The sequence below is a fragment of the Xiphophorus maculatus genome, chromosome 4 (assembly GCF_002775205.1).
Source record: "Xiphophorus maculatus strain JP 163 A chromosome 4, X_maculatus-5.0-male, whole genome shotgun sequence".
NCBI lineage: Eukaryota > Metazoa > Chordata > Actinopteri > Cyprinodontiformes > Poeciliidae > Xiphophorus > Xiphophorus maculatus.
In genome coordinates this window covers 16417052-16442529 of record NC_036446.1, presented here as the reverse complement: position 1 = coordinate 16442529, position 25478 = coordinate 16417052, and the positions used below count along the sequence as shown (strand labels likewise).

At 38.5% G+C, this 25478-nt stretch overlaps 1 protein-coding gene across 1 annotated transcript in view; it reads left to right on the top strand.

The window, feature by feature from the left end:
* The window catches only part of aldh1a2 (aldehyde dehydrogenase 1 family member A2), a 33703-nt gene extending 8602 nt beyond the window's left edge, over positions 1-25101 (top strand). The window contains exons 2-13 of the mRNA XM_005807710.3: positions 1810-1914; positions 2866-3006; positions 3349-3478; positions 5406-5467; positions 6121-6249; positions 9474-9587; positions 17262-17364; positions 19557-19741; positions 19850-20014; positions 20995-21152; positions 21985-22059; positions 23970-25101. Of these exons, the coding sequence (XP_005807767.1) occupies positions 1810-1914; positions 2866-3006; positions 3349-3478; positions 5406-5467; positions 6121-6249; positions 9474-9587; positions 17262-17364; positions 19557-19741; positions 19850-20014; positions 20995-21152; positions 21985-22059; positions 23970-24042 (1440 nt within the window). The 3' untranslated portion in view covers positions 24043-25101. The remainder of the gene's footprint in view (positions 1-1809; positions 1915-2865; positions 3007-3348; positions 3479-5405; positions 5468-6120; positions 6250-9473; positions 9588-17261; positions 17365-19556; positions 19742-19849; positions 20015-20994; positions 21153-21984; positions 22060-23969) is intronic.
* The last annotated feature ends 377 nt before the right edge of the window (positions 25102-25478 follow it).

The following is a 25478-nucleotide window of genomic DNA, read 5'->3' as shown; positions in this document are numbered from 1 at the left end:
AAGTGCTCTTAATGAGCAGCAGATTAAAGGTGGCGTAGAAGAAAACGTGCTAGAAAATAAAGAGAAGAAACTTCACTGCAAAACATAAAATCTTCATTCTGGTTTCCAGAGCAAATATCTCAGTAGACTTGAGATAAGACAAAACTAACCTAGAAGGAGTTTCTCAGTGAGATACAGGAGCTTATTTTAGGTAAATGATTAACTTACAACATGGGAAAAATGTCTTGTTACAAATTAAATAATCTGCCAATTGAACTATTCCTTCTTTTTATCAATATTAAGCAGTTATTGACTTAAAACAAGCTCCTATATCTGCTGAAAAGTTACTTGTTAGTTGGTGTTGCCTTATTCCATTCCATTGTACTAAGATATCTGCACTAGATGTTAGACCAGAAATACTTGGTGACATTTTGTGTTTTTGCAGTGTATGTGTGTGTTTCGTTGTCTGGAGGATGGTACATCTTAAATACAGCTCTGGAAACTAAGAGAAAGACGACTTCACTGAACCACATTGAAAAACTCCTGGTTTATCCACCAAATATTGATCGCTGAACTCATCCTGAGTTAAAACAGTAGTATTATTGTTTCTAAATGATTATGCACTTGTTTTCTTGAGGTCTGAAAGCTCTGCATCTTTTGACCACTTCTCATTTTCTGCTTGTAATTTCAGAGACATGTTGTCAGTAGTTCATAGAAGAAAAGAACAATGTTCATTTTACTCAAACATAAACTTATATAGAGTAAAATCAGAGAAACTGATCATTTTAAGGGGTCCCTTAATATTTTCCAGAGCTGTAGCTCCTCTGGAGTTCATCCATAACTGAGTCTGCACTATCAGTCAGTAAGCTGGGTGTCAAAGCAGCCTGAGCGTAAACAGAAAAAGAGGTTTGCAGCCAATTAAAAAGTCCTTGACAGGCGGCGTTTATTGGGGTAAACATGTCGGAGAGTTTAGGAGGGCTCCGGCCGGTGGGATACTTGAACCCTGCCTCTCAGGTTTGCTCTCAGAGCGTCGGAGAAGGATGGTAAGAGCACATGTATACACAGAGGGATTTGTGCCAGCAGATGTTCTCCTTGCACTCTATCTATCAGAAGGACTGACAGCCATTAAAAACAGACCGTGAGCGTTCCTCCTAATGAATCTAAACATGTCTCGTTCAATAGACACACCTCACGTTTTGTTGCGCTTTTCATCTGGATGCCCAAAACTCCTCTTTGCAGACAAAGTTCTCACTTCGCGCCGTTGTCTAAACATTAATTTTTCTTTTGGTCTTTATAGACGTTAAAGATGCCGTGTTTGGAATCCCGGCCGGTTGTTTAACGGAAGACTTGCTTTAACGCTTCACAGAAACCAAGCGCAGCGCGTGTTTTATGATCTCGTAAATGAGCGGCGATGTTGTGAAACGTGTGTTTCTGTGCTTGGGGGTCTTGGGTGTCTGATAGGGATTTGTCCCCCCCACTCACCCTCCAGCCCCACCTGCACACACCGTCTCACACTCACCCACCCCCTTTGTCTGCATGGTGGAGCACTCCCCAGAGAGCAATGCTGGACACACAGGAATCTCTGTCCAGATTTCCAGAGATTCTCCCATATCGCTTACATGAGAGGCTGGACATGCTGGGCCCGCAGCCTGAGAGCTGTTACTCTTTCACAGGCTCTGCTACAGCAACCAGCTTACTTAAAGCAGCAACACAAATATGCAACATCAGCAGCAGCAATCATTCTTTCCACTCGCTGCTGCGTTATATCAGAAAGCCGAAGTGGCTCAGCTTTAAGTGTGGCTGAAGAGTGAAAATGTATTTTCCCTGCAGATTTTCATCAATAACGAGTGGCATGACTCTGTTAGTGGGAAGGCCTTCGCCGTGTACAACCCGGCGACCGGAGAGCAGATCTGTGAGGTCCAGGAGGCGGACAAGGTGAGTCCAGAATGAGGACTGGAGGAAACAGCCTGACATTATGGCTATAAAAGCTCTCAAAATTACAAATCTACTCATAGAATTAGACTTACTGCAAGTACAACCTCCATAATACTGGAAATTAAACGGTTTAAAAGGATTGGACATTGGTATGAGTGCAATATTTATAGTATTTAGAAATAAAGTTGGTCTATAAATGATATCCCTGGTATGTTCAAGTAAATAGGAAATGTTTATAATCAGTTAATTTGATCAGAGCTAAATGTTGGAGCAACGGCGATGAGGATCTCCAACCATAAAGACCAAGAATCTTTTTTACTGGGATTCATTGTTTTGAGATATTTACATACACACTGGCTTGTTTTCCACACTAGATACGATTAAACTTTTCCTGTCAACCTTTTACTTGTTAAATGCGAGAATAATGAAAGACATCCATTTCTTTTTCAAGTTCACAACATTGACATTTTTCTGATTTTCCCACGTTGTAAAAGTAGAAGTAAATCAAGATCTGACAAAGCCGTGACATCATCATCTGGACTTCCCAAAAAGACTTAAAAAGGTCACTGTGTGTGTAAACTTATGAATTTGAGGGAAATAATCTCTAAACTGATCTTTGTCACTGTTCTGTCATTCTGGAAATAGAAATATTTGCTCATCTTGTTTGGTCTGAGGAGAAACTCACAAGGAATATAAATGTATAAATCCACAGACAGAGCTTTAATTCCTAATATAAAAGTAGCATAAATACCTGAATTATTAATAGGATGAGTAGATATACTTTGACATTTTTCATGACAGTCAAAACAGAGATTATGTCCTTATCTCTTATATGTTCAAATGAGATTTTTACCCAATGATCAAACTATTGTCTGGCAGCAGATAAAGTCTGAAAATAACAATAGAGTCAAACGTTTAATATCTATTTGATATAATTATTGTGTTTTGCAGGCGGATGTTGATAAAGCAGTGCAGGCTGCTCGCCTCGCCTTCTCTTTGGGCTCGGTTTGGAGAAAGATGGATGCGTCTGAGCGCGGACGCCTGCTGGCCAAACTGGCCGACCTGGTGGAGCGAGACAGCGTCTATTTAGCAGTAAGTGAATGAAAATTAAACTTTTCAATCTGTATAAACTAATCCGTGATCTGGTCCAAGAGTTTATTTAATCCATCAGTTTGTTTCTTCCAGTTTGAATCCCCTAACTTATCCGGTGCGTTTTATTTCCTCCTGCAAATCTGCCTTGGTCTCCTTTCGCAAATACAAATATTTGCCTTGCCTTAAAGAGAACTGAGGGGCTGTATTTGTAGTTTAATGTTATCTTGGTGTCACTTTTCACCTGCGGGTGAGTGTAAAGGATGAACTGGTTCAGAATTATGTGAAGATCACAAGGTTATATCACATTTTTCCCAAAATGTCCCCCACTTCTTCTCCCCTCAGACTATTGAGTCGCTGAACAGTGGGAAGCCTTTCCTGCCCACCCTGTTTGTGGATCTCCAGGCAACGATAAAGACTCTTAGATACTTCGCTGGATACGCAGACAAGATCCATGGGACCTCCATCCCGATGGGTGAGAGCTTCCTCTGAGTCGCTGCAGCAGTTTTAACGAAATCAGTCTGGTGAAAAGTAGGATTTTTCAGATGAATGTTGTGGTTTTATTGGGAGTGCGATTAAAACTGAAGCTTATTTCTGGTAATTAATTATGAAAAAGCAAACGGTAATTGCTTAATTTGAATTTTTGTGTGTTTTTCAAAGTTCTGCAGAAGAGAATTAGGTCCACTGGAAAAAATTTTACATTTTTTCAGAATTTGATTTTAATCTTTTGAGAAAAAAGTTGTTTTTTTCAGTGACCCTATTGCTCTCCTGTAAAGTTCCCTTATGTGTTTTATTTAAAAAAAATAATTTCATGACCTTGAGAAACTGCATACAACATTAATCTAATGTGCGAGTTTCATTGGTAAACAAACATAAAAGAAAACACAAAAGCATAAAAATCTGACATTAGTCACAATTTCTTTCATAAATAAATTTTTTTATTTTTTGTGTTATTGTTTTAAACAAACTTTAAATTGCTAATTCACATGAATCACTCTTTAAATATAGTAAGATATCTAGATGACAGCCATGGATGGATGCGACTGAGTTTATATGTGAAGTTTGAGCAGATAGTTTATCAAATTTATACAGACTAATAAAAATATAGCAAAATGAAACATTGATTTTGCCACTTAACCTCTGACGTTTTTAAATCTCAGTAGCTTGTTCACTATAAAATTGCAGCTTTTACTTAGATTGTGCAACAACTGGCGTTCTCATGCTTGGTAAAGAAAGACAACAAATTGGTGCATAATCCAAACCCTTGTTTTCCATTCACCGTTCTAAGGTTGCAGCCACCGGTTTCGTCCCCCTGACACAGTTAAAATTTGCTGTTTGAAGAGGTCGGCTGTCGATTTCAACAGGAAGGAGAGAAAAGAATGAGAGCGAGGACATGAGAAACCTGTTGATACCACCGCATTGTTCCTCTCAAAGCTCCTGTTATTCAGCGCTGCCAGACCGGCCACGCTGCGCGTTTTCCCAGGGCTGCGCTCCGAGCTTCGCTCCTCTTGTGGGCTTTCACCTTAAATAAGCGGGGATATTCCTGTAGCCTGCATGATGTAAGGAGCCGTGTTTGTTCACCTGTCAGGATACGGTGCAGTACACCCACCATCAACAGCCCCCTCTGTTTGTCTGGCTTGTTAAGCCGGGCTTGCGGTATTAAATTTGTATCACAGGCAGCGTGACATGAATAGGGAGTGTCATTAGGTAGAGCACCTTTGGCTACACAGTTTGGTATCGTTTACATTGCTCGTTCCAAATTGAAATCCAAGTCGATTGTCGGCGTCATAGTTTCACATGAGCCTTGCAGACACTCGAGTTTCTGCTGAAAATCTCAGCAAGCAGCTTTAAACGGTCCAGAGTAAAATGAAACGATAAGCATATGGGAAGTTTCTCCGCTGTTTACAAGCTTCTACTGTTTCCCACAGAAAGAAAAGAGAGCATTTGGCTTGTTATCATCCTCTGATCACTCTGTCCAAATGCAACATTAGGCAATAATCAGCTGACCGCTGTGGTAATAAATTCATACACACATTTCTCAACATGAATTGTTTTTGTGGAGCGTGAACAAGCATGGCACACCCTCCGTAACAACCTCCTTTAACTCAACTAATGCAAGAGGAATGAGAGAACCTTTCCAGCATAACACCCATCTGTATGACCTAAAACACACACACACACACACACACACACACACACAGAGGGCTCGAAACGTAATCTCTCACCAGGGTAAAGGAAGCAGGAATGCTCAGTGTGGATTCATTTACAAATTAGCATGTTGAGTCGACAACAGCGGTGGTGTTGGGTGGTGAATGTTTAACATGAGTTTGAGTTACTTTTCAACATTTGGAATTAGAAACGCAGATTTCCCTGAAAATGTCTGCACGTGTTTTCCTTCCCAGATGGAGAGTATCTGACATTCACCAGATATGAACCCATAGGAGTTTGTGGACAAATTATCCCCGTGAGTACAAGCCTTTCTTCAAGTGACATACACAACAAGAACAAAAAGAAAAAAAGGCAGATAAGAAAGAGCTGGCTCGGTATGAAAGAGAAACTGGATGGTTTATTGGATTACGTTCTGATTTTCCAGTAATTCCCTGACAGTCATTGTTTATTTGGGTTAAACCCACTCAGTGAGCCCCCCTGCTCCCCTCACGATGACTGTGCCAGTGAGGTTGAGTAATGATAAATGAGAAGTGAGAAGGGAAGGGATTTCACGTGTTGGGAGAGAGAGTGATGAGAAAGGAGGCAAAGATGAAGGAGAAAGAGACACTGCTGATTGTGCAAGAGAGCAGAAAGCCTGCGGTTCTGCCCCCCAACCCCATGGGCTCCTCTATAAGGCAGAAATAACACAGGCCTGCGTGTCGTACAGCGATACGGCTCCGTCGCACATGTGTTGCAATTTCCCAACTTTCTCAGAATGCTGTGGGAAGAGAAAACACTGTACCAGTGCCTAGAACATTTTCTCACTTGACTATGTTTAGACAGAATGAAAATGAGAGTAAGTGACTTAAGAGCGATGAGTTATTGAGCTTGACTTGTGACCACCCACTGTGTCAGTTGCATGATTTTCCCCACTTGTGTGCGTGCGTGGGTGTGTGTGCGCGCGCGCAGTGGAACTTCCCTCTGATGATGACGGCGTGGAAGCTGGCCCCGGCGGTCGCCTGTGGAAACACCGTCGTCCTAAAACCAGCCGAGCAGACGCCGCTCACCTGCCTCTACATAGCGGCTCTCACCAAGGAGGTAAATCTGACAGGGCATCTATTACGTGTAAAACTCACATTTTGCTTATTTTTGTTTGTCCATTTTGGTCTCAACTGTTACTGAAGACATTCCAAGTGCTTAAAAAACCCCCCAACAAACCATCCAGCCGTTTTATTTGAGGCGGGGAGGGCAACATACAAAATACGTTAATGTTTTTTGGTGTCAGGAAAACAAGCTGTTTCCTAAAAGCTCCTTTTGTAACGCCCTGTTTACACAACAACAATTTCTGGTGAAAATGGAAGAGTTTTGTTGTGTTTGTAGTGTACATTTACATGAAACCACCGGATGTTTCCTCTGACAACGGCACAGTTTGAGAACCGGTTTCAGAGTGCAATGGTTCTAAAGCGTACAGGTGTCTTGTAAACAGAATAAATTGATCTTTTCTGTCAGGGAATCCCTATCTCATGCATAGTATGATGCAAAACATAGCTGCTTCCCACAATCCACAGAAGAAAAAACTACTGACAATGCTGGTGTTACTACAATCCGTGTTCCCCCATCAGGTACGGTTCCCCCATCAGGTACGGTTCCCCCATCAGGTACGGTTCCCCCATCAGGTACGGTTCCCCCATCAGGTACGGTTCCCCCATCAGGTACGGTTCCCCCAGCGTCTCTTCACCGCTCCGCTCCGCTCGCGTGCTTGTATGGCGATCATTACAAGCACGCACTTGTTCAGCGCTCTTATCTAGAGAACTACGGACACCGTGAAAGCTCAAACAACGTGTTTCAGCGAAGTTATCCCACTTTTTTTCCAACTGCACCCTAATCAGACATACAGTAGTACGTGTTTTCCCCCAGTATCTGGGGGAATGGTACCTGATGGGGGAACGCGAATTGACGTGCCTTCAAGTAGAGCTCTTTTTTTTTTTTTTTTTTTTTTTTTAAATACTTGCGCACTTAGTTTCAAAGAACCTAGCACCAACTAGTGGCTTGGCGAGGGCATTACACCTTTTCGATGTGTACCGTTACTGTGTAAACAAATATTGTAATTAGAATTCATGTAAACGTGTTAACAGAAACGAAACAAAAATTCCATTTTCGTTGGATCGTTGTCATGTAAACGGGACCCAAGTCACATTCTACAGGCAGTGCCCCGTAACCTAGCAACCCCAGCCAGCTCAGCCCTGCTATAGCAACGAAGCGAACTCTAGCAGATTTGGCTTAAGCTTGTTTAACTGCTGTATACTCACTACTATGGCTGTCCCATTATTGAAAAAAAATTATATATTGGGTATTATTATGACGTGCCCGATCCATAAGGGCAGATCTACTCGGTCTAATTCATGCTTTATTATTTATTTTACATTATATTCATAGTTCCTAATTGCACTTTCTGAACCATTTGAAAGAAGGTTTGTTGTAGTTTATTTTTACATAGTTGATCTATTGTTTTTGTCAGTTTCTTTTTCTTTACTGTCTGTTTTGACATTAGCTGTTGTACTCCTAATTGCACTGACTGAACAAATTTGTTATTTTTACATGTCTGTGAAGATATTGGTGTATTCAAGTGTGCTGTACTGGTGCAGAGTTGTCTGGGAATTCAAGGATTTTAATACAAAGTTTAGTGGAAGGAAGAAAAATGTGATCAAGGAACAGTTATTGAAGCCTGTAACGAATACTATGAGGGTAAATTGCAATAGCTCCATCACTAAGGCTCTTGAAACATATTTGCTTAGAGTCACTAGTTTTATAAATTTTAAACATTAAGCACAGTGAAATACCTCTCTGTAAATTTCTAATTTAGACTTACAGACTGTGGAGACTCAAAAACTCTGCTAAAGTTGTTCTGTATTGGAGTTTTTGAACGACAACTGGCTGTATGCTCAAATGAACATTTTCAAGAACAGAAGAAATGGTTATTTTCCCCATATAAATACTGTGAAAAGGTATTGATCCATTCCAAATTTATTTAATATTTACCTCCTATAACTTTCTTGTAGTCGTTTGATTCAAGTTTACTTAAAGCTTTCGACGCTCTGTTAAGGCTGTGTCAAAACATTTGATCAGTTTTTAGCTGGTTTTTACTTCCTGTTGGTCATTCTGACAATAACAATATTCTCTACAGAGTTTAAAAGTTAGATAGAAAGTGGAGATTAGACTTAAAACTTTAAACAGTAGATGAACTGAACAAATACTGCAAAGATTATCCTCCTTTAGTTCATCTTCTACTGAATTTGCAGCAAACTAAGGTATGAATGGTTTTATCTATAGTTGGCATATCATAATCAGGCTGCAAAAATAAAAAGTCCAATTTAATACAAAATCTTTGCTAAGTTGTTGTATTTTTAGGCACAACAATTGTTCATCTATCAACTTGAGGAGTCTTTATATGCCTGAATGATAGTTCAGAGTTAACTGACTTGGCAAACATTTATCTGACCATTATTCAGAAATGGAACAGAAAACAAAGTAAACGAAGAGACAATGTCCAAAGAAAAACACCCAAAGCTTCCAAAAGGTCTGGAGAACTACATATGTATAGTATTTTAACAGAAGATTAGAAAGTTTGGAAGCAAAATAAAAATATCGAGGTCTAAATAATCACCTCTCTTTAATTGCAAAGAGAGATGATTACTTAGCTTAAAAGGAAATTAATTTGGAAACCTGCTTGTTATTTCGCAGATTTAACCAGAAGTCTGGCGTAATATAAATGCTGACAGTTCACACGAAAGCGCTGACATACCAAATAAAAGATCTAAAGTGTTATCTCATTGTAATACTCTCAGTTCTGCAAAGAGAGTTGAGTCAACAGAAAGAATGATTAGGAACACTAACAAATGTGTTTTTCATTTTAAACCAGTAGTGTGTGGTAAACGGGCTGCAGTGCGTTGCAGAGTGCAGCTGTGCAGATATTTTCCTGCTTTTCAGATTCAATCTTCTGAGCCGTCTGGACAGAATAGAAATAAACACGTGTGTAAGTTAAACAGCACAGGAACAATGCAGGCTCACATTACGATCCAGTCCCACTCAGTTATGTGCAAATGTAAGTGTCCACATCCGCTCTTGTTTCCAGTGTGTCCTCCACGGCTGCGCCGCTTTCTGGAGACTATCTGTCTGTGGCCCTCTTCTCTGTGATGCTCCCCCTGTTTTCTAGTTACAGGCAGGTTGGGCCGGGTCTGGATTCCCCCCACACCGCCTGCAGTTTTGCTTGGCTCTGCTGTCATCTCCGCTAAAGCTTGTTTCCTGTCATATTGTTTTGACAGGCCGGGTTTCCACCGGGAGTCATCAATATTTTGCCAGGATATGGTCCAACAGCAGGAGCTGCGATTGCTTCGCACATGGGCATAGACAAAGTGGCTTTCACGGGATCAACCGAGGTACGTGTTTGTCAGATCTGCAGCTGCTGCTTGCTTTTGTCACGGAGAACAAGTGACACAGTGACCAACATGTGCAGAGCATAAGGAGCAGGCTGGGTAATTAGGGGATGTTGTGTGCATAGTCTTAATAACAAACAAATGGGGGCTTACATAAGTTGCATGGCCTGTCATTAATCCCCGTGACAAGGCTTTGATTTTATCTATCACACATGCACGTATAGTTAAAACCAGATATATTTACATACGCTGTATAAAAAGTCACCTAACGTTGTTTTTCCTGCTGTCAGACTAAACGTTTTCCATTTTTGGATAGTTAGGAAGAAGTATACGTAGTATTTTAATTTTTTTTCTAAATACAAGAATAATCAGCGTGAATAAGAGAGAGAACTTTTTGAACATTTTTAAAACTTTCCTGGAAGTCAGAAATTCAGACACATTTCCTTCTCACCGCTGCTATTGCTGAGTCAGGTGTGCAGGCCACCTTGATCACACACACCTTTTCTGCTCGGCCGAAAAAGTTTCTGTGGGACTAAGACAGAGGCTTTGTAATGTTTACTCCAACAGAGTTTCCCCCGGATAACTTGTTTTACCCAGTGGTAGTGGGAGGAGGGCCATCATCCGGCAACCTACTGTGTTTTTGAGTTATAAATGTTTAAAGTTGACAGGAAATTTGAGAATATGACTCAGTAAATATGTGCTGTTGTAAGTCATTATTAACAATACACAAACATCAACCTTAAAATAAAAAAAAAAAGACAAACATAAATAAATACAAATTTTTTGCACTACAGTTGTTTCATCCTAATTTAAGTGCCGCTTTATTTGCTGAAGTTGTTGGTGGGTAGACCGGTAAAGATGGTCAATAAAATCGGCACCTCTCTATGTGATCACATAATGACCATGTGATTCCAACCATTTCACCTGAAAGACCCTTTAACACTGTTACTGGTGCAGAGAAAAAAAACTAATACATAAACAAATGATGCTTAGCCTGGTGGGAACTCAAGTAAAGCCTGGTGGCCCGCCAGGCTTATGACACTCTGAGGGAAACCCTGATTACAATATTGACTTTTTATTTGGCGATGTGATTCTGGTCCATTTGGAAAATCATTTGTACAACTACTGAAGGTTTTGATTCAGTAGTTCTGAATATTTGTTCCCTAATAACTGCATATATTTTGTGAAGTGCACCAGTAGCTCTGATAGTAAATTAACAACACAACATGATGCTGCCACTCCCTACTTTACATTTGGAGCAGTATTCCCAGGATTGGGAGCTTCCTTCTGTCTTCTTCAAATGTAATGACAACAATTATTGTCTTTCCTTCAATTTTTGCTTCACCAGAAAACTCTTCAGAGATATATTTCTTTGTCAACGAGTACATTTGCAAACCTCAATCAAGATTCTTCTATTGTTTTTGAGGTAGTGGGTCGATCTTCCAGTCCATTTCACTTCTTATTTCTCGATGACTCTCTCTGACAAAAACTTCAGCCAGCATCTTCAAAGATTTCTTTGCATTTGTTATTTGATTGATACGCAGATTTAAACCAAAACAACTCTGGGACAGAGAACTCGTATCTTTTCTGAACCCTATGATTATTGGGGATTTTCATTTTTGTTAATGCATGTATCTAATTATTTGGCTATGAATGTGACTCGGACAAAATGTCTTTCTGATATCTTTGCAATTTCCTTTAGATCCTCTCATGTCACACAAGGAAGTGTTGAGGTGGTTGCAGTAAAATTCATTCAGGTGTCAATGTTGTGAATTACTCCAAGTCAACTTCTGAACTTGAAGAAGATAGTAAAAAATATATTTAAAAGCTCTGCTGCTCACTGCTCTGGCATTTCATAAATATAAATAACTTTACACCCATAACAGGAAACGTTGCGTCTGATTTAGTGAGGGAAAAGTGATCTATATGTCTTTCTTTATACAGTATGTAAATATCTGTTATTGCATTTTCATAAGAATACAAACATGTTTCTGTTCTCCAGTCTCTTTCATGTTAACATCTTTTTTCTTTATCTAGCTGGATCTAAAGCACATAAAGCTCAGCTTGCCTTGCAGATCCGGGAAGAGGCTAAAACAAAGCAAAAGGACGCATACCATTTTAGGTGTTGAGTGTTGTGGTCTGAACGCATTCCTGCGGCAGACAGCAGAGAGACACCAAATAACCTCTCTGCAGATCATTTATAAACATCTGTCATTTACCTCCTCTGTTCCAACCATTCGCAGCAAAGCAAAAGCAGAATATATAACAAGATGTTTTTAACAAGTCTCTCTGGAAAGTGAACAAAGCTTCCTGTGACTCATTTATGTTGTTGCTGTAAGCAGCATCTGATAAGCTCCCGCAGGCTCAGACATAATACTTCACTGTCTGGAGCCACATAGACAGTGAAATTGAAATTCAGCCGACCAGAGGCAAATAAATGTTGAAAACCTCACTGCAGTTAAAGTTTTATTTAAGTTACTGACTCAAACAGCATCCACGCTGAATGTCATTTTGTTTGCATTAACTCTTTAAAGACTTTGAATTAATGAGTTAAAACAACATTTAATCTCCCTGTGGGATCAATAACGTATTTCTGAATTTGAATTATTGCATCCTGTCAAGATTTTCTTGTAGCTCCTAAACTAAAAGCAAGAAGAAAATCAGGTTTGAGGGACCAAAATTCACAGATTTCCTTACACAAATATGACCATAAAAGAGTTATTTTTGATTGAAAATGTTTGGGAGTTAACCATGTTCATTGACGTTTTACTTTATAATGAAAAGAGGATGAGAAAAAATGTCACCAGAACTTCAATTTCTTTTAATTCTTAACTTGCATTTTATTTTTGTTCGATTCTATAAGTTAATTTCCCATTTGTGGACGAGGAACAAAGAAGGTTTCAACTGTTCATCAACAAATCAAAATCTAATTTATTTACAAAGCACATTTAAAAGCAAAAGTGCAAATCAAGGAATAAAAGTCAAGACTTGAACCATTTTAAAAAACATTCACGTTTTAAAATACACTTAATGTCAAACAAAGACAATAAAATAAACTTACCAACTCATATTGGGCCAAACACCATAGAAAAAATGTGCCTTTTAAAACAGGAAGTGAAGATGCCAGTCTAATATTGAACAGCAACATATTCCAAAATTTGGGGTGAAAACAGAAAAAGCTCAATCTCCTCATGTCTTAAAGCAGCTTGTCCGTTTCTTTTTTTAAAATACATTATCCTCAGGCTAACATAAGGAAATGTGATTATAGGTTTCCGATAAATAATTCGTGCCAGCAGGAAGTCGCTTGTGCCTCATTTCCACTGAGCGATGCGGCGCTGGTTGCTGCGGGTCGGTTCGCTGTTTTACGGTCCAGCGTTTTCAGCAGAGCGTTTCCACCACCAGTGTGTTTGCTCTGGCTGGGCGGGCGGCTGAGTTTGGTAGTTACATTTACTCAATTACACACATGTAGTTTTTGTTAAAGTTTTGTTCTTATTGAAAGAAACTGATTTTGGAAAATAAGAAAGAAATTGCCTGATTTTGTTATTTTTTGTTACTTGTATGAATTATTGTCATTTTCATACTTAAAATACCAAAATTTCCACTTAACTTTATATTTTGGTCCATATGATTACGTAATTTTTAAGTATCTGTCATGCGTTACAGAACCATAGAATGGCCTATGCTGTTTCCAGTCAATATTTTCAAGTTACAAGTGAGATTCGAGGATTTACCCCTCCAGGGGGTCTTTTGTGGGCTCTAGTGTCCCTTTTTACGAAAGTAGGCTGACAGGAAACAGGGAAGGAGAAGGGGGAAGACATGCGGCAAATGTCGTCGGGTCCGGGAGTCGAACTCGCGACGACCGCGTCGAGGACTCGAGGCCTCCAAATACGGGTCGCGCTAACCACTACGCTACCACGGCGCGCCCCGATTCGAGGATCTTTTATTACAACATTTTTCCATAATTTCTGAAAAATAGTGGCAGGAAATGACAAAGCAATGTGTAAGTCTAAAATGAGGATATGTGTGGCAAACTGACCGGGATCTAATTTCATACATACAGAGTTCTTTGCTATTCATTAACTGATTAAATTGAGACACATCCATTTTTTCCTGCTTTGGTTTCTTTGGATAATCTAATAACTCGTCTGATGACTCCTTCAATGGAGCCCAAAGATATCTGTTCCCATTATGAACATTATTTCTATCTTGCCATGTGTTGACACATTGAAAACAAGTGTCACTTTGGTTTATGCAGAATAAAATGTTCTGGAACACAAAGTCCTGTTGTGTCCTTGAAGTATTTGTTGGGTTTGATGCCTGTTTTGTGTGTTTTCATAATGGGATGAAGGTTCCTACTGCATTAGGACTGATATCTTAATTTTATCTTGACACCACAATGTTGAAAGTTTAGCGTTGTAGTTCTGAGTCTCTGAATTAACGTCGTATTAGCCAAATGATCAGAAAGTAGGTCATGCATCAGTTGGAGCCGCTTCAATTACGTGGCCTGCAAAGGTCAGTGAATCTTCGTCAGTGCAGACACAACTTGTGCAGAGTGTAGATTGAATTTAAGTAACCCAATGATTGGATCATTGCTGTGACATTTGAGTTGTTTTTGCAACAGTTTTGGGGCAATGACTCCACAATGTGCTTAACGGCTAAGGCAGGAGCGTCAAACCCATTTTCCTTTTGGGCCGGTTGTGCCAGAATGTATTGATAAAACCTGTTAAACTGTTAAATATTAAATAGATAATTGAAATTAAATAATATTGAACATCTTTTCAGGATTTTGTGATTTTTTGTTGTTGTTGTAATATAGAAGTGTTTGTGGTACTAATTTAGAAATATTTGCACTTATGTATGATAGTAAATGTGACTTTTTATAACTTGCTGCATCATTTCGGATCATAACTCAACATTAAGTAAGGCTGAGGAGGCTGTTTAGTAGAAGTAAGAAATACTTAGCCGTCACTGAGATCCAATATTTTTTTTACCATTTTTGCGAAAATCTGCAATAAACTCACAATTATGTAGTAGTGTGAAAATGTTAAGCGATTTTTGATTTTGCGTGAATTTCCACAATAATTCACAAGAAACTGGAAGGACAAATTGATGCAGTAAATAGATAAAAAAACTGCCTCGAATTGATTGATAAAATAATATTTAAGCATACTGTTATCTTGACGGTTCTATTTATGTGTCCCTTAGAGGGCCACATAAAAAGCTACAGCAGGCCGGATTTGGCCCTCAGGCCTCGAGTTTGACACATTAGATTCTAATGTGTCACCGAAACACATTTGATAAAGTTTTTTCTTTTCACTAATGACAGAGTAAATAAAGCTTTATTCAATTAATCTTTTAAGTTTTGAAAGAGTAATTTTCCCTTTGTTTCTTTTCAAAGCAATTGCTGCTTAGCTAGTCCTTGTTTTGTCTAAACCATCATTGATTTTTGAGTAGCCATCTTTAATCATTAAATACAAACACTTTAACCTGCCTTCGTTTGCACAGTCGACACTCAGACGTGTGATTGGAATTACTCATGAAAACATCGCGATCAGGTGGTTTGAATAAGTTACTCGGGTCGGTAAAAGCACTCAGAAAACAGTACAGCAATGTACTGATATTGGAAAATTAAATTTTTACTTTTGAATACTTTAAGTCTTTTCAAAAATAAGTACTAAAGTACTTTAACGTGAGTAAACTTTTGGTCAAACAACTTTTACTTGCGACTGATCAACATTTGACCATGAGTATCAATACTTTTACTCAAGTACTAGAGTTGAGTACTTTGTCCCAGACTGCATATCTGAGACAGTTAATCACCTTCAAAGGGCAATGAAGCAGATTTATAACCATACATTATGATTTTGTTGTTTTGCTGTTATCATTTTTAATTAAGTTCTGGATAATCTTTTACTGCTGTCATTTTGATTGATCTGTTTTATCTAAAATACAAAACAAAAACGACCTAACGCTCGGTTACAAAGCAGTTTTTCAGTTGTCTTTAGTTTTGGTTGAGTCGTGTTATTTTCACAAATTATCAAAACTAACCAAAATGAAATCATCAATACAGAAATATGAGTAAAATATTCCTTTCAGATTTTTAGCACAGAAACATAAATCCTGATTATGTCTCCGGTTTATTTTTACTCGTTTCCCTGTTATTTATTCTGCATTATCTGGAGTCAATTAGAGTGAATGAGCCGCTGCTGTCAGAGACGTCTGATGCCCAGACAGTGAGTCACCAGCAATAGTGAAAGATATAAGCATCCCTAAGAGTCTGAACAGCTACAGGTGGATTTTAGGGGGAAAAATCCCACTGACTCACACCACTGTGTTACTCTGAATTCCCATCATGTTTTCCTTTACGCTGGTAAAAGCACACGCGAACATCCACTGAGTCAGCCACTTCGAGTTTCTGATCAAAGACGGACAAATTAGATCATAAACTCTAGAGCCAAGCGGAGTGTTGCGTTGTTTTTATTCAGCTCAAGAGGCAGGCGTCGACTCCGCTCTTATCTTCATCAGTTCAGGCAGCAAGATACTGAGAGAAGATGAGCCTTTTCCATGCTGGAGGCGGGGTATTTTAGGTTGGACACTTGGAGGGTAATTTTCCACTTGATCTTGTCAGTTCCCTTGGAAAATAAAACAGGCTGTGTGAGTAACAGGAAAGACGAATACTTGCTCAGGGTGTAGGATTGTGACGGAGCTGCGGGGGGATTTCACAGGCTTCTTATCTGTCCGCTCTCAGTCCATCACAACGGGAAATGATCAGTCCACTCATCTAAAACGGTGATTTACAAACTTTCCAAATAGTTGAAATACAGCTCTTTGCAAAAATATAGATATTTTTTTATGAAAATCCCAAAGGGATTAAAATCTGCCTCAGTTAAATTTTTTTTGAGTTTTTATTTAACATTTCCAATATGTGAACCCTTTAAACTCTGCTTTAGTTGCTCCATGCTAAGCCTTGGATGAATAAATTACAAACGTCTAACTTGTATCTTCAACAATAAATCAACAAAACTCAAGTTAAAGTATGTGAAAACACACAGCCTGGATCAGAAATCGGTGAGACTGTAAAATACGGTGATTTGTGCTTGTAAAACTAAAACATGCTTTTTTAAAATGAATTACACGGTAGATTTTCCTGACCAAAGAGGGTTTTCCCTCAAGTATTCACAAGGAATGTGGATCTTGAATGCTTTATTTATTGTTCTCCAGTTTTGGTTTTGTGATATCATCTGCGACGATGAGGGCCAGAGAGGAAATGGGGATAATAGGAAGATAAGAGAAAAGCCACAGGCAAATCCCCACTGGGTTTTTTCATATCAGAACACCGGACCCGTTTCACTGCAAACAAAACGCCCCACAGTTGGCTGGATCACAGGACACCACCCACACACCTTGTGGTTGCCTCTTCCTGCCCCTCGCTACATATCAGATGGTGTTCCAGGCTGAAACATCATTTTGTTTTCCTGCCGCTCTCTCCAAAAAACCCGTAATAGATATTCATTCTGTGTGTTTGCAGAACTCATGTTTCATGCAGCTGGCCGACTGCTGCATTCCTTGTTTGGAGCTAAGCAGCTTCTTTAAGATATTTAATGGCTCGGGTTGATTTACCGATCTGGCTGCAGGCCTATCTCTCTTAGTAAACCCTGGATCTGTTCTCTCCGCCAGGTTGGCAAGCTGATCCAAGAGGCGGCGGGGAAGAGTAACCTGAAGAGAATAACGCTGGAGCTGGGAGGGAAGAATCCCAACATCATTTTTGCAGATGCAGATTGTGAGTTACAAAGTAATCAGAGATATTCCCCCAGGAGTTTATGCAATAAGTCTGAAAACTTATAAAACTTTGGATACACATACGAATTGGTGGACACATGCATATTGTGTTATTCTCACAGCGCCACCCAGTGGTATTAAGAGTGGTCATGTTTGTCACATAGATGCACCCCTCTTGACCTATTGACCTCAGTTTGACTCCATCTTCTGGATTAAATAGATCTGTTTACACGTATAAGTGAGCTTCACTCTTATTGGGTTTTGAAAAATCCACTTTTTCCTCAAATATAATGAGACAGGGGGCTATTTTCTCTCTAATCCAAATGGGAAAAATAGAAAAAACATGCCATTCATGTAAGATAAAGCAAAAATGTAAAGTTTAAAACAATCAGAACTGTGACAAGAAAATCACTGAATGCTTTAAATGTGTAAAATGTTGTTGCTGAAGTTTGTGTAGTCTTAGAAAGGGCATTAATAGTGTAACCCTTCTATGTTCATCTTGGGTGCAGTAGGCCGACTTCACAACAGACACATTCAGGTTCACTGTATTTATTCCAAGAAAAGAGAAAATCAAGTTGGTGGTTAACATCAATCCAGCAGCTTCTGCCTCTATACAATAAGTAAAATATAATAAATAACCCAGAATAAACCATAAACAATATATCCCAATGAGAAATTAGCAGAAGTTAACATTTGTTGCTAAAATGGGCAACATTAACAATGATAACATTTAGAAACAAACACAAAACGTAACAAATTTACTCAGATTTCATCTGTGAAATTTGTACAATATCAAATTTGTCCAACATATATTGTAAAATATAAACACAGAGCTCATTCTGATGAATACCACAGTTACCGACGGCAACAGAAAAAAGGGGGAGGAGCTGTCAGTTACCGGTTACTATGGTAACCACCAACTGCCAAGAATAGAACTTAAAACACCAATAAATGTCTGGAGAAACAACTTGTTGACTAAACAAAATAAATTCAAATAAAATTTGACAAACTTTAAATTGATAATATTGTTAAAATAAAACCCTGTTACAATAGTGCAAAGCTTTAAAGACGGCAGTACTAATGGTAGCTGAAAACAATAATTTCTTCCTCTTTTTACTAAAATGTATTAATTCTAAAAACTTTTGTACATTTTTACCAACTAGGTAAAAATGTTGGTAAAACATTTTACCAAATGTTTTTTGGTAAAATGACAAAATTTTATCATTTTTAGGTAAAAAAACTAGGTAACTAGGTAAAAATGTATATTTTGTTGGGGAAGAATGGGTCAGTGCCTTCAGGAGGTTTAGTGGTATAAAATATTTCTAAACCCTGATGATACTTGAGATATATGTTACATGTAGATAAGTCTCATTCAAACTATTTAGATTTTTAAAGAAATAAAGATACAAAGTTTGGAAACATTAGTAACCAAACTTTGGTTACCTTTTATACCTTTTCTTGTCTAAAAGGTATTGCTTCCTAAAAGGTGAACGAACCAGGTGAGAGTTTACACTGTCCTCAAAACAACAATGCACAACTTGGGAATCAACGAGTTACACTGACTATTTTAAAGTTAATAATGAAATTGTTTCCAACGCCCTTAGCCAAACGTGTGCAACATTTCCTCATATGATGTGATTATTCTCACTTGAAATGAAAAGGAACGTGTATAAATGAAACTTCATCTTCCACAAAACTCCATGACAGGGAGCGAACATCGATTTGTTTTCTATTCATCTAAGAAGCAGATCTGCCTATGTCTGAATTTTATTCAATTAAAAGACTATACCTCAAAGCTTTAAAGCCTTTTTGTGCTTTGAAAAGTTCTGGTTGGATGAGTTTCGTATAACCTTAAGGTGCCCGACCAAACTGGGGGCGCACAGTGTTTTCAAATGCTTTCAACAGGCGTAAGAGGGGCTGGTTGGGGCCTGTAAATCAGGAGAATGGACCCCAACTCAGTCGGGTGCTTCATAAATCACCGGGGTCCATTAACCCTTTCTGGGGAGAGCGGGATCCATCCTGCTGGTGTCAGATTGGCTTCACCAAAGATGTCTTTCTCACATCATTTCATGCAAACACTGAGCCTTGAATCATAGAAAAACGTTTCATACTGAAGGTAGTCAAAGGTTTCCTTCTACAGAATAAGTACTTTAATCTCTGTACTGATTAGCTAAAAGCTCTTTTTGTTCACAGTGGATGTTGCGGTTGAACAAGCCCACCAGGGCGTGTTCTTCAACGCGGGCCAGTGCTGCACAGCGGGTTCCCGCATATTTGTGGAGGACTCCATTCATGACGAGTTTGTCCAAAGGAGCGTGGAACGAGCCAGGAGGAGGACAGTCGGCAGCCCCTTCGACCCCACGACTGAGCAGGGTCCACAGGTGAGACGACTTCGCTTTTAATTTCCACCTTCCTTTTTTAAAAAAATAAGTGATCTAAATTATTCTGTTCTTCGTGTCCTAATCCATGCCTGTCCTTTACCTCCACAGATCAGTCGGGAGCATCAGAACCGTGTGCTGGGGTTCATCCAGAGCGGCGTCAGTGAAGGAGCCAAGCTGGAGTGTGGAGGCAAAGCTCTGGGCCTGAAAGGGTTCTTCATCGAGCCCACCGTGTTCTCAAACGTGACGGACGACATGCGCATCGCCAGAGAAGAGGTACAGGAAACCTACGTAGTAATTCAACTTTTTTCAGTGAAACTGATGAAACATTATTTCTACCTAAAAAGAAGTACAAAAATTCAAACTATACAATCTGTTTTTTCATTACTTGTCCAAAAAAGATTATTCATTTTTTATATTCTATTATTATTTCATATTCACAGCTAATAGTGATGAAAGCTGCACCATGGCTTTAAGTTTCTTTCATTTCAAATAAGTACATTTGAAAAATACAGTCCATACAGAATCATTCACACAATTTTTCTAACACATGATTAAATTAATCAATAAATCAATCAAGTTTATTTGTATAGCACATTTCAGCAACAAGGCATTTCTAAGTGCTTTACGTCACAAAAACACAAACGCTTCATAAACTTGTCACACAGTCAACAGTTATGAAAACCAGTGACATTTTGTCATGTGCCTCCATTAAAATAATCAAAACACATCAAACATCAATTTGTGTTTATTATGTTTCAAAGGCAACATGTAGGTTTTTAGTCTAGATTTAAAGGAACTCGGTGTTAAGAGCAGTTTTATGGAAGTTTGCTCCAGATTTGTGGTGCATAGAAGCTGAATGCTGCTTCTCCATGTTTGGTTCTGGTTCTAGGGAGGCAGAGCAAACCAGAACCAGAACCAGGCTTGTTTGTGAAACTTGAAATAAAACTTAAGTCGCAGGAATGATAAGACAAACTGTTTTCAAATCATAATTTTTAAAACCTCTTCATACTACACCACCAATAATCTGCTAATTCCTCATCCTGAATGTCCTTCAGCAATTAAAAAATTAGTCAGTATCTATGAAATCTAACAGGATAGACAATAAAATGCAGAAACAAAAGTTAGGAACATGAAAATAAAGAAAAATGATCTGTGAATAAGACACAGTCCATACAAAGCAGAAACACACAACGAAATAATATACGTTTGTTCGCTAGATGTCTATTCTGATTTCTGATTTATTATTTCTGCAGATTTTTGGGCCAGTCCAGCAGATTATGAAGTTCAAAACGATTGAAGAAGTGATCGAAAGAGCCAACAACTCGGACTACGGTCTGGTTGCTGCCGTTTTCACCAGCGACATCAACAAAGCCATGACCGTAACCACAGCCTTGCAGGCCGGCACGGTGTGGTGAGTTCAGTTTCCTGTAACAAGCTTCATTTTTCATGTGGGAAATATTAAACATTTCAGCCGTCCAGAGCCTGTAAGCTGACACCACACTATCTCAACTATTATTACACACTCCGCAACCAGCTTCTCTTGTGTTTTTCCCCCCACACCACTCCCAGAAATGTGAGATGAAATTTGTGAGAACAGGATTCGGTGTAATCTGGTGTGTGTGCAGGAATAACACAACCACTTGTTGAGTTCTCTCAGAGTTGTTTGGTTTCATTTGTAATTACCTTCAGATGGTTATGAGTAAGAGCAGGAGTGGAGCTAACACGCAGCATCTGCCAGAAACATTTTGCTGCCTGTACCACAGCGGTCTGGTAGCTAAACAAACGTTTATATTACAGCTTTGTCCTTCAGTTTTCACGTGTCACAATTACTCACCCACCACCATCCACCATCACACAAACAAGGCATAATTTGTCAAAATCTTCCCAAAACAAAACTCACAAGAACATCTTTTTAAAGAAAACACCTCTTGAGCTTTTATTTCTATGCATTTTTACCTTTATTTTCCCACAAACTCAGCTTTTCTTCATTTAAACTGACCACAGTTGTCTCCATCCCATTTCCTTTTAGCAGTTTTTTCCCAGCCAGCTGTAATTAAACTCACTCACGCAGCGAGTCAGAATTATTTGACGGGGTTCAGCAGGTTGTAAAAACAACCTGCAGTGATGACGGTGGTATATTCTAGATCTGTCCTCCTTAATGCAGCTTACAATTGTCCTCAACTTTGAAGCAAACCACAGGAGTCAAATGCATCAGACTGATCCATGCTTTGTGTATTTCCCAGGATAAACTGCTTCAATGCTCTGAGCACACAGTGTCCATTCGGAGGATACAAAATGTCTGGCAATGGACGTGAATTGTGAGTACGGTTTGGTTTTATGCCCTCTACATATACACAACGTAACCGCAATATCACTAACAATGACTTCATGTTTCAAAACAACATTTATTAACCTCAAATAAATCTTTTTTAAAAGGATATTGAAATGTTTCTTTCTTTATGCGTCTCTTCTGACGTCCAGTTTTTAATAGCTGCACAACCTGTTATTTCTCACAGTCGAATATTAAAATTGACTTAAAGTTTCCTCTCTTAAAATTACCAATATAGATCTTTACAGTTTTTTTAAAAAAAAATCCTTTTCTTAAAATATGTTTACATAAAGTTAGTGTACATTCAAACAATTGGGGAAAGATAAAGACATCACTGCAAAAACACAAACTCTTACCAAGTATTTTTGTTCTAGTTTTTCGTGCAAATATCTTAGTACACTTGAAATAAGACAAAACTAAGTTATATGAGCTTGGTTTAAGTAAATGATCTCTTAAAAATGAATGTCTTATTAAAGTTAAATAATCTGCCAGTTGAACTGTTATTTTTCATCAATGTTAATAAATTGCTGATTTAAAACAACATCATATATCTTGCTGAGAAGTTACTTGTAAGTTAGTTTTGTCTTATTTCAAATGTATTAAGATATTTGCACTGAAAACTAGAACAAAAATACTTGGTAAGATTTTGTGTTTTTGCAGTTTAAGCTTGTTCAGGGTTAATTCACAATATTTGAGTTCATCAGAGAAAGAATGTGGATGAATTTTAAGACATCACCTCAAACACAGAAAGCATTTTGTTGTAGTTTTTTTCTGCAGGAGGAACTGGTGCACTTTACAAAACAGGTTTCATTATGAGGAAAGGAGCATGTAAATACATTAAAGCTGATTTTCAAAGTATGAGACAGGAAACCAAAGTCTGGGCATGAACAGGTCTCCCAAATGGAAAAGCTCCCAACAATAGCACCAAATCTGTTACAAACTGACTTAAAACCGTGGAAATGTTTTGGGCAGAGACAAAAATTAACATGTGAACAAGAAGGGCTTTCAAATCTGACTCAGTTACGGCATTTTTGCCAGGAGGAATGGGCAAATTATTCCAGCAAATTATTGTGTCGTACAGTTCAAACATGGCAAAAACAGAAAATATTACTGTATTTTTGTCTAGTTTCTAGTGAAATATCTTATTACACTTGAAATAAGACAAAACTAACTTACAAGTGTCTTTTCAACAAGACATAGAAGCTTGTTTTAAGTAAATAATTCCTTTTTATTGATGAAAAGAACAGGTTCCATTGGCAGATATGTTTACTTATAGCAAGACAATTTCCCCATGTTACACATGAATTAATTTTTTTTAAAGGTTTTTGTCTCTAGTGGCCTTTATTTGAAAGTGTCATCACATGAAAGTAGGTGATGAGAGAGGGAGAAGACATGCAGCAAAGGTCACCAGGTCAGGAATCGAACCTGCGACTAAGGCCTCCTTATGTGGGTTGTGCTTAACCCCTTCACCACCACAGCACCCACATGTGAAATAATTTGCCATTAATCTCAAGGAATTATTTACTCAAAACAAGCTCCTATGTCTTGCTGATAAGTTACTCTGGAGTTAGTTTTGTCTTATTTCAAGAGTATTATGATATTTGTACTAGAAAGTAGACACAATACTTGGTAAGATTGTGTTTGTGCAGTGAAGGCAGTGCTAACAAACAGGACATGTATGCAAACTTCTGAGTTTAAAGACAGAAAAATATTGTAATATATATATATAGTCCTGGAATTTAGCAACCAGAAATAATTTTGGTTATCCTAACTAACCATAAACAGTAGAATAATTGCCCCACATAATGCCAGAGCGAGATAATAAAAGGTTATTTGTGTGGACATCTGGTTTCAGTGTGTATTATCTATTTAAGTGATCAGAGCTGCTTCCTGTTTCAGGGGAGAAAGTGGCCTGAGGGAGTACACAGAGCAGAAGACCATCACAATAAAGATGGCCTCCAAAAACTCTTAAAGGTGGACACGCGTCTTCCTCTCCATCGTCATCTTCACACTGTCCACAGCAGCAGACCACGCCGGCCGTCCAAACTAGCTCTCTCCATGGTTAAACTCAGCCTCTCCACCCACATTAACCCGACCTGGCGGCCCCCCCATCTATCTCCAGGTCTCCACTGGCAACCACTGACCCCACCCCCGCACTGTTTACCTCCTCCTCCACTAACGACACTAAAGCACTCAGAGATGATTAGGGCGGCAGCTCTGACTGCGCCGTCCAACACCGTCGCTCCCCGCTGCCCCCCGTCCCTCTCCACATGCTGGATGCTCAGAGACTCGGTCGCTGCACTTGCAATAAGCCCTTTACTAGCTACTTGTTGCGTGTTGGGAGTTTTCTTTCTGCTGTGCGGCATGATTGTCAAAACCTCATTCTTCCTCGTCTTGGTTAGGATTTACCGGCGCGCGCCGGCTCGTTCGAGACCACTGATGTTTCCGTCAGCCTCACACATGAACGGATGAAATGTTGATTCAGAATTTAAATTGACTCCTAATTGTCTTTGTTTATATATTAGCTCATATGACCTAACACTGTATGTAAACCTTTGACTGACGTAAAGTTGTTAAACTCTTAAAAAGCATTTTACACTCACTTGTTTTAAAAAAAGAAAGGAAAAAAAAGCAGAGTAGGTGTATTTTAAACTTTTGTAACTATCATTGATGTCTATGTATGTTTATGTTTATACAATCGTATGCTATAAAATTATAAAATGACTGTAGTTATGTTCTTTTGCAGTAAATCATTTTTCTTTTGCTGTAAAAAGTTAGTTTTTTTAGAGCTTTGTGTCTCAGGAGGTCATGCTGTCTTTAATCTTATCAACAATTTCTTTATCATTAAACTAATCTGCCTGATGAACCTTTAACAAACTAAAGTGCTGTAAACAATTACTTAAACCCCGACAAATTTCTTCTGTGTTCTGTTTTTCTCACACTTAAATGTTCCAGTTCATCAAAAAACATTTTAAATATAATAAAAGTATAATAACTTGTATATTATGGGAATAAATAATATCCAATCCAACCTGGCCGTATGTGAAATATCAATTTCCCTCATTGCTAAGTGATGAGCTAACTGGAATAAATCAATAAAAGCATGTAGTAATCAGATTACTAGTGAAGTAATTTAGAAATTAATTAAAGGCATATATCTTTGCACTTCAATGAGAATATTACACACTATCAGACTATTTTTGTTCTCCTAACTGCAGAGATTTACATAACAGCTATCAGATTAACTTCAGGGTTTATTTTTAGTCCATCAAGAGGTTTGTGGTTGGAAATAACACAGATATCTCCCAACAAATGTGAAGAAACTTAACAAGAGGAATCATTTTTTAAATTACCTTTTTAACATGTCAGAAATTATTTAAATCCTTCTCAATAAATGAAAACTGCTGG